The sequence below is a fragment of the Alexandromys fortis genome, unplaced genomic scaffold (genome assembly GCF_014885135.2).
Source record: "Alexandromys fortis isolate MF-2015 unplaced genomic scaffold, M_Fortis_MF-2015_v1.1 scaffold_20, whole genome shotgun sequence".
NCBI classification, from domain to species: Eukaryota; Metazoa; Chordata; class Mammalia; order Rodentia; family Cricetidae; genus Alexandromys; species Alexandromys fortis.
Window position 1 is genome coordinate 17,343,684 of NW_026067903.1, and position 10,375 is coordinate 17,354,058.

The following is a 10,375-nucleotide window of genomic DNA, read 5'->3' on the forward strand; positions in this document are numbered from 1 at the left end:
CAACTGAGTAGCACTAAGATGACTGATAGCTATTTTGCCCCAGCAACTTAGATAGAGAACCTTCTGGCAATAGTAAAGCTAGCTGTCAGAAAGAAATCTTCCCATCATGATTTTTCCATGTCCTATGAACAAAGTGTATAGGGTCTTACCAATAGGTACTAGTAGATAACCAAGAACAACATCAATTGTGCTGTGGGACAATGCTCTTGTACACTGTAAAGATTTGTCACTCACATTGTTTAGTAAAATGCAGATTGGCCAGTAGCCGGGCAGGAATATAGGCAGGGCAACCAGATTAGGAGATTTCTGGGAAGAAGAGATAGTCACAAGTAAGACACAGAGGAAGCAAGATGAAAATACCTCACTGAGGAAAGGTACCAAGCTACAAGGCTAAACATAGACAAGAATTATGGGTTAATTTAAGTTGTAAGAGCTGGTTAATAATAAGCCTGAAATAATAGGCCAAACAGTTTATAATTACTATAAGCCTCTGTGTGTTTATTTGGAACTGAATGGCTGTGGGACTGGGAAGGACAGAAACTTCCATCTACATAATTGCCTATATTATTTTGTGGGTCTCAACTGTACCCATGACCATGACTCAAGGACAGGTATCTCATACCTAGTACTGAGCTTTTTATTTAAGACTTATGACTTCTGGTATAAGCATTATTCCCTGGGTAGGTTAAATCCAACTGAACTTCTATGTATAGGTTTATGTGTGTATGAAGAGTGTAAAAATAATGACTTCCACGTGGCTTTTTCAAACATTCTCTACCACTTTCACTGCCCTACCAATCCTATTTTAACCTTTAGGAGACATATTGCTTTTAAATTGAATATTATAAATATTTACCACTTTTTTTTACTTTTTTATCTTTCATGTGTAACTGGTTGTATGTTAGATGGAGTACATATTTTTAAATTATTTTAAGGGAGTACTTTTTGGCTATAACTGTTTGTAGTTCAATTGTTTTTCTCATCAAAATATGGGGTTTTTTATTCTTCAAAGTTATTCTCTGCTATGAATGTTATTCTAGATTGAAATGGATTTCCTCTCATCACAAGGGAAAAATCCCACCTATTGTTATTGTTATTTTGTTTTGTTTTGGCTATACTTTCTGTGTTGAGAAATCAACAATCATTCTAAATACAGTTGCTTTCTCTCAGGCTGTTGTTCTATTTTGTATTGTTTCCTCACTTTTTAATTAGTTCTTTAAGAATGCTTTCTGATCATATTCACCCCCAACTTCTTCCAAATCCTACTCACCCTTGTACAGTCTTTTTTTTTTTAATCCACAAAATATATTTTGTTTGCTCATGTAGTTCTGAATGTGGGGTCTTCTTTTGAGCATGATCAACCTAGTAGATATGGCACCTTTAAGAAATGAATATCCCCCTAGCAGCTATCAGTTGTCAATAGCTCCTTAGTTCGGGGTAGGACTTCATATCTGCTCATCTCTCCATGCTGGGATTTTATCCAACTCACACATGGGCAGGGCTTGTGCATGCCTTAGGAGTTACAACTCTAGTGTACTGGAGCCCCAATCTTCTTCCATTTTGTGCTTGTTCTTCTCATCTTGAGACAAGAGTCCCAGTGACATGCTCCTGCAGCCATGAACTCTACTGTGACTTCCTAGACAGGATGAACTCTTCCTCAAAACTGTGAGTCACAGCAGTAGGGAAGTAAGTCTTGCAGGCCTCTAGCTTGTTCTTACTTCCAGAACTTTATTTCAATTGAACCCTATTTCTGCTTCTCTCTTTCGTATCGTCTCTTCTCTTTTCTGTATTGGGCCATATTCTTGTACTTTACAGACCCACCTTTTAAGTAGCCATCATCCTAAACATCGTAAAATTGGATCCTTTTTCTTTCCTTTTTTGTTTGTTTTTGAATTTGTGTGTGTTTGCATGAATGTGTATGTGTATCTAACGTACATACGCTTATCTGTTACTGACAACTGAGTTTAGGGCATCTTACTTGCTGTGGTGACTGAGTCTACCAGTGAGCCATGTAGCTCAAACCCTTGTTTTTTTTTAATTTTTAATTTTATTTTTTTTTTACATTTTGAGACAGTCTCACAAAGTGCTTGGACTGACCTTTAACTCACTCTGTAGCCTAGTCAGTCTTTGTGGTACTCTGCCCTCATCCTCCTAAGTGACCTGTGCCTCAATACTTGATATAATCATAGTTTTAATATCTGTGTCTTACCTCTTGACATTTCTATTTTATTGATTGTTCAAGTTTACCTGTATAGTTTTAGCATCTTCATCATATTATAATCCTTTCTTTCTTGAAAATAAAAACAAATAACTTAAAATACTAAGCATAACCATTTTATATTCTAACAAATCTCATGTCTAACATTTTATTTGAAAATCTTTATCATACATTTGTTATATGAAGAGATGATGACATTTTAATCATCTGTGTACTTTGATCAGTTTTGCCCTACTGGCTTGGGTGTTTGTGATTTTGATGAGCTTTCATTCGTTAGAGCTTTCTCTGCAAGTATTCCTTGCGGGCTGGCTGAATTTTGCAAGAACTTCTGACATGTACTTTTCTGAGTTGTTGAGAACACAGCCAACATGGGACAGCTCTGAACTAAAATACTACTAATAGTACTTTTTAAATTACCTAGTTGATATGAATTCAGTCTGCAAATTCTTGTTTTCAGATCTATTAGGAATTATTACTACACACACCCTTTCTCATAAATCTGTAAGGGAAGTAATTATTCCTCCAATCTCTCTTATTAGTCCTTTAATTGAAATTTCAGCCACTTGAGGTGCTAGGCAGGGACAATCACTTATTAGACCTCACTTTAACTAGTTTTGTATTGTCCTATTGTCTGTCCTCAGACTCAACCCAATGTAAAAATTGAATTTTTGTGTTCATCTAAATATTAGTAAATATTTTCTGAGTGATAGTTCCACTTCCCTGTCATTGTCATGATTTCATTAGGGCTTTCCTTCTAAATTGGTCGGAGCAGTGCATATTGTTCGCTGAGTGCCTGAAACAGAATGCTGATTTGGTGTTAGTGTTTCCTTCTTAAACTAGCTGGCATGTGTGTCTGGAGTCACATGTACATTCTGCCGGTAAAAACATATATGAACTCTTCTTCATTAAAATGAATCATTTTCTAATTTTAACATAATAACTGTGCCTGAAGATGAATCCTGTTTATTTAGCAGTATTTTGGGGTCTCTTCTATTTTCTGTTTGCATTTCTGTTTCTGACTCCATGAAAGTCCTCAAAAGTCCTCCAAGAGAACAGTCTATCTGGAGTCTGTGATGCCTGACAGCTTCAAATAATGCTTTCTACTTCCTAGAAGGAGATAAAATGAAACTTAGAATGCAGAGATTATGTAAGGCCATCAATTCATGAGGATTTTTTTGGTTGGTTTTGGGATTATTTTTACTTGTCTGCTTATCTTTTAAGTTGCACCCATTCGTATTTTACTTTTCTATTAAATAAATAAGGCACAAAATCATATCAATGTCCCACGTGAGAAATAAATTTGTGTTTGGATGTCACCATGAGTCTACAATTTTTGTCCAGGGAAAATTAACAAACAGAATACCTGTGTGTGTACCACTTTAATCCATTTCTCTGCAATCCTGGGAGAATAACTCCTGTACATTACCCTAATCTCCAGTGGGTCAGTGTCAGTTCAGGATCAAAAAGCATTCATGTGTTTCAAATATTTCACCACAGGCTGACATCTGCAAACAGATTTGCAATATTTAAATATTGGCAAAAGCTCCCTTTGTTAAAGGCTAAAGTGTATGAGGAATTTTTAATAATTGCCTGATGCTCAAAACCAGAAATTTTATTCTCACTATTAAAAATGTAATGAGAAATTTAATTTTGGCTCAACCTAAAGAAGGCAGGCAGCCAAATGACTGAGAAAACTCGAAAACATGTGCAGGGGCTCATGGATGCCACAGTGTTTGAACAGTGTGTGTAGCAGCAACAATCCTAATCTGGTATTATCAAGATATAACCCTATTAATAAAGTGGAATTTATTCATACACCTGTAATTTTTTTTCCTAGTCATTTGAATGTGACTTCATGAGACTACTGACAGTGGGTGTTATTCTGCTTTGAGATCTATGTATGTATGTGTGAAAGTGTGTGTATGGGCACACAAGCATATGTACCACATGTGTGCAGATGCCCAGAGGCCAAAAGAGAGCAATGGATCCCCTATTACAGGTGGTTCTGAGGGACCCCATATGGGTCCCTGGGTATCAAGTTTGTTTAGCAGCAAGTACTCGAAACTGCTGATTCTTCTCTTCGGCTGTTTCATCGTTGAAGTTCACAATGTGTGGAGCTTGAACTCCTAGAGTTTCCTTTTATTTATGGAGGATGTGGAGGATGTTGATGATGTGCCCTGACTTCTCAGTGTCTTTTGAGAGTTTATTTGAGGAATTTCCCGCTGCGACACCATGGGGTTGCCTGGATAAAGGCATGGGAAAAAAAAAAAACAGAAAATTTCTATTTAAGAATCAGGTTCGGAAATGAGAAATGTAAAGAGGAAGGCCAAAATCACTCTCCATTTTTCTGCTGAGGTGGTTGGCTTGGCTTTGTGAAGTGGCATTAGTTTTAAGGTCATTTGCTAAATGACCTTAATGATGCAAAGCATCATGATGCTGAAAACAATTGCAACATAGCAAAGAGCAGGGCTAGAAAATACTGATCTGAACTGTAACATCAATATTGTCAGTTCTGCTATTACAGGGTTCAGCGTGGTGCTACTAAATGCTTGGTCTTAGACTTGGCTGACCAGACATGCTGTCAATAATTTGTTCAACCCAATGTTTTCTAAATAAACACATGCTAATTAGTTGGAGCTGCCTCATCCTGTTCTAAGGACTGGCACTGAAATAGAGTTTACCACCAAGAGCATTCCAAGTGACAATAGGGCCTAAATTAATTATGAACAGGAATTCTGATGACTTTTAATAAGTTATCTTCTTTAAAGCTTTGCTTTCTTGACTTGGGTGAGGTCAATATGTCTATATAAGTCTGAACTCAAAGAAAATATGGAGTGTCTTCATCAAGAACTCAGTAGGTAAAAAGCCTGCCATACATGCATGAGGACCTGAACTTGGGTCCCCAACACCCATGTAGCAAACTGGGCATGGCAGCATGTAATCCCATCACTGCAGAACCAGATGGATGGGTCACTAAAGCAACCTGGTGAGCCAGTCAACCTGCAGCATGATCTGCGAGCTCGCTCCAGGTTCAGTAAGAAATCTCATCTCAAAAAGAAAGATAGAGAGGAAATGAGGAAGACTTGCCAGGTTTTTCCTTTCCCCATTAGCATAGCTTTTAATGTCAGAGTGGTTCAGGTTTTGTTGTAGGGAGCCTGTTGAAGAGACTGCATGTGCATAACTTTCTGGCATTTCTAAGAGACACAGTCTCACAGCAAACTTCCTGATCCTTACTTTTACTGCTTTTGGAAGGGCGCTATGTGAGTACAATGGAAAGGCCTGTAATGATGGCCTTGAAAGTTAAGTAAGCCATCATCTTTGGAGGCTGAACTAGAACCTGACTAAAAAAAAAAAAAATAACCAGCTATCAGTTAACATTTCTATGGCTAGATAGATCAAACTCACTGTATTCTTCTGAAGTAATTCTTCTGAAGAAATTTTCAGACAATAAGACAAGTTGCCTGCTGGCAAAGATCACAGTAGGGATATTCATTATTGTCTACTGCCTCAAAATATTGACCAAAGTATAGCCAGGGGCTGGAGAGTTGATAGAAGAGTGATATGTCTTTTGTCCTAAGGACTAATGCTATAAACAGAGTTTCTGCCTGTGGTGTCTAGCACACAGAATTCATTAGAAACTAATAGACTACCTACCCACAGTAATTATGGCTGACAACAGCCTATTGAGCTCCCAAGTTGGCATCAATAGAAATTGGGCTACTAAAATAAATGCCACCTTGTACTTGTAGCAGTCTCTCTCTCTCTCTCTCTCTCTCTCTCTCTCTCTCTCTCTCTCTCTCTCTNTCTCTCTCTCTCTCTCTCTCTCTCTCTCTCTCTCTCTCTCTCTCTCTCTCTGTAATATTTCTTATTTCTGGATCTGAGTATGTCTGGTTGCAGGTATGCGAATATAAGTGTGGTTGTCCTCAGAGACCAGAAACACTGGATCCCCATGCAGTTTGAATTATAGGTGGTTGTGAGTAGCCTAATATGGCTGCTGGGAGCTGAACTTGGATCCTGCACAGGAACATCGTGGACTCTTAACCACTAAGCCATCTCTGCAGCCCAGTGCACTCATTTTAAAGCTACTGGCCTGCTTAGGAACTACATTTAGAATCAATGAAGAAGAATGAGTCTCATCCAGAAATACCCTACTGCAATGTTAATTAAGGATATTGGAAGCTTTAGTAGGAGATTATGTCTTCTCTATGTGTTTGGAGAGTTGTACAGATGCCCACTTATCATGTGGATGAACTATGGTAGGCATTGTTGATTTTCTATTAAATCCATTTTTTAATAAATAAATTTCAATTATTTTTAGCATGTCTTTACCAAAATGGTTCCGTTTCCTTACCTTATATACAGTTATTATGGTTGACCACTTGACAGCTCAACCAATGGTCTAATAGGTAGGAATCCCTAGAGAAAACTTTTTCTCTAAATAAAGGATAAAGGCCATTTTTCCCATTATTCCCACTGTTACTAGAATTCTTAGGGTCAGAGCTTTGACCCTGGCAGCTCTAACAGTCTAGGCTTGGCCTCCTGCCCTCAATAGGCCCTTTAAACTCACAAGTAACAGGGGAAAGTAAAAAAGAATATTTATCCAATATAGTTACATTGGAATGAGGTTCAAAGTTCTGTGAACCTCCCAAGTCCATTTCTGGATCTTGACATGAGGCTTAGATTTAAATAGAAGACATGAGATGAACCTAGCTAAGCCATCCTGGTCAATGTGTGACCCTGCCTATCATTGTTTGGACTCAAGCGTCTTCTTTAAAGGAGTCTGACAAGTTGTTAGAACCGGATGAAGTCTCTTTCAAAACATAAGCTCCTCCTCTGGCTAGGGTCAGACACTCAACCATTTCCTTCTCACAACATGAGATTGGGGGACAGGGGACTTTTATTTTCTTACTTCTTAGCATCTATTGTTTCAATGTTCTAATAGTCAGAGGGAAGGGCACAAGTGTCTCTAGATTATATCTTCATTATTGCTGCCAGGACAGTGATATCACCTAGAAATGACACGTAGCCATGTAATGACCAAGCTTATCAATGATATTTCAAATGCAGAACTGTAAGCAGAAAAGGGAGCTCTGGAAAAAAAAAAGAAAGAACAAGAAAAAGAAAAGGGGGCTCCTCATGGCTTCACTGGTCTTGCATGTCTGACTGACTGGACCTCTCTGTTTAGAACAAATAGCACTTACTCAACACGGTGTTTTGATGGGTCTTTGTTTGCAGATGCACAAATTCTTTTTGAAAATTAGATTTTAAATTTTATTTTATGTGTATGAGAGGTTTTCCTGCATTGAGGTTTGCATACCTCAATGTACTCAGTTGCAGCTAAGGCCAGAATAGGTTGTCGGACCCCCTGGAACCTATTCTGTGGTGAATAGTGATGAGCTCCTAACTCATCTCATGCAGGTGCTGAGAACCTAACCCTTGTTCTCTTCAAGATCTAGTGCTCTAAACTGCTATGGATTCTCTCCAACCCTAATGTATTCTTAACAGATCTGCTTACACTCATAAACTGCAGGACAAAAGTGCATATATCTTACTAGACCCAGAGATCCGGGGATGTCTGGTCCAGGTCAAAGCTTTAAGAAGTCTTATTTTCCCTTTGCTCATTTGATTGCTGGTCTCAGGTAGCTAAGCCCAGTGGTGCTTTGCTGTAGATCTCTGTATCTGCTTCCATCAGTTGCTAGTTGAATGGTATGATGACAATTAAGGTATGTTGGGGAAACCCACAGTAACAGCTGACCTGAGCTAATGAGAGCTCTTTGACTCTGAATTGATAATGGGAGAACCTACATAGGACCAAATTAGGCCCACTGAATATCGGGCACAGTTGTGAGATTTCGACAGTCTGTAGGGCCACTGGCAGTGGGAACAGGAGTTAATCTCCAGTGCTTGAACTGACCTCTAGGAGCACATTGGTTTTGGAGGGATACCTTGCTCAGCCAAGATATTGCAGAGAAAGCCTTGGTCTTGTCTGGATGTAAAGTATCAGACTTTGTTGACTTCCTATGGGAAGACTTAGTCTTTCTGAGAAGTGGATGGAGTAGTGGGGTCGGGGAAAGAAGGAGGAAGCAGGAGGAGAAGAGGGAGTGAGAATAGGGATAGCCACATAAAATAAGAAAAGATTGTATTGATTTTTTTTAAAAAAAAGAAGTCTTACTTTCTGCCTTTTTCTGTTATGTTTTAAACTTATTAGAATACAGTAAGTGGACAAACGTTCAGATTCCATTGGGAAAATGTGTAGCACGCTCATGTTGTGAATGGATTGTACTTGTTCTCCTTCCTGTGTCCTAGCCAGAGTGGTTTGTGTTTATGAGACTTTTCTATTATCTTCTTTTTCTCCAGGCATCTTTTAGTAAAATTCCTAAGCAGGTAACCTGCTCCTCCTAAGACATTTCTAGTCTGAGAGGACACTGTGCGCTCATCCTTAAGATCGCCGCCGTTATAGCCAGCCGTGGCGCAAGTCCCCATTTTCCGGCTTTGATGTCATCAACTCGAGTAATCTTATTTTCATGCCTTAAAAAATGGGAGGCTAACAAATGCCAACCTCATGTATTCGTTTTAAAGAAACTGAAGAAAGTGAATAGAAGAATACAACTCATTTTTCCCTAAGAAGTGTTAAACTTTTAAATGCAGATGGGTTTTCTCCTTTAGTTGAAAGGGATCTAAACTCTATCCTAACTAACACTGGGCAGCGTTCCTAATGGATGAAAATCATGTCATAGCGCAGGAGAGGAATGATGAAACTTGCAAAATTATAGCAAAAGATAAAGAGACAGATTACTTGCAGACATACATATAAATGTTTGTGCAAATTCATTTTAATATTTACTTTAGTTTTAGGGCTGCTAAAAACATGACTTCATAATACTGAATTTACTACTCAATCATAATTTATAAGAAAAATTAGTATATATATACATATATATATATATAAAACAAGTCATGGTTTCTAATTTTTTTTCCTAAAATACTTCTCCAAGCAAAACTGGAAAGGTATTTTTAAGTGTTTCTTTTATTATTGTTATTATTATTATTATTATTATCATCATCATCATCATTATCATTATTTTTATTATGCTCTACATTTTTCTCTGCTCTCCTCCATACCTTTCCTCTCCCCTTCAACCCTCTCCCAAGGTCCCCATGCTACCATTTTTTTAAGTGTTTCTTAACATTTATGGAATGCCTTCCTGGTTCAAAACACCTTGTATGTATTATATTATTTAGTTCACCTTCCTGTAACTGTTCATTGTCTCCAACTTGAAAATGAAAATTAAACAATGTGTCCAGCTCTGCTCATATTTTAAGTAGAGTTGTTGGAATTTAAGCCTAGTCCTGTAAATGGCTCTGGGCTTTCCAGTAGAAGTCATAACAGAAAAGAAACCAGTATAGGTTTTAACTTTTTGTTGAAGCAAAGTATTCAAACAGTGCTGTGGTATTAAGAGAATGGGAATATTTTTGTAATAGGTCGAGCACCCAGAACCAAGAGATTTATGGAATGTAGTAGATAATGTAACTTAGAGACATTATGTGAACACATCTACTTATAAATTAAATATGAATATGCATTAAACTAATTGCATATGGAAAATATCTTTGATTAAGCAAAGAAAGCTTAAAAACAAGCTGTGTAATAGCAGCAGGAACATTTATTTATTTAGTAAGCAAGTTACTAAATTGGTTCTTTCTGTTCGCTATTTCTTAATTCCATCGTATATTCCAAGGGAAAAGAAGGCCATCAGCATAAAGAAAATTGCTATTTGCTACAGTTAATTCTTAACTAAACTTAAATAAACTACAAGTATTGTCAGTTTAATAAAACTCTTCTAAAGTTACACATACCACAGGAATGCACTTTTTTTTTATTACAGTAGCCAAGAAAGATAGTATATTTCAAATGGGCATCTAAATGATAGATATTCAAATTGACATTTGTTCTCGAGTCTCAAAAAATACCTCTGTGAAATAGTGAATAGACAGTTAGTAGATAAAACAAATATCTTCTAGGGTCCCAAATTAGCATGAGTACAAGACAATAATTAGTTTGGGAATGTCACAGTTTAAACAATCTTTTTTATCATTCCATGTTATATATTTAAATATTTTTTATTATTTATTTATTAAAGATTTCTGTCTCCTCCC

The 10,375-nt window shown here is 37.3% G+C and overlaps 1 protein-coding gene across 2 annotated transcripts in view; it reads left to right on the forward strand.

Annotated features, from left to right (window-relative positions):
- Positions 1 to 1,542: 1,542 nt before the first annotated feature.
- Positions 1,543 to 10,375, forward strand: part of Kcnq5 (potassium voltage-gated channel subfamily Q member 5) — a 556,834-nt gene continuing 548,001 nt past the window's right edge. The window contains exon 1 of one of the 2 annotated variants that reach the window (XM_050134658.1): positions 1,543 to 1,665. Coding sequence is in view for 1 of the 2 variants with exons in the window: in XM_050134661.1 (XP_049990618.1) it covers positions 1,646 to 1,665 (20 nt within the window). In the remaining variant the exon portion in view is untranslated. The remainder of the gene's footprint in view (positions 1,666 to 10,375) is intronic. The other variant, XM_050134661.1, reaches the window with a different exon arrangement.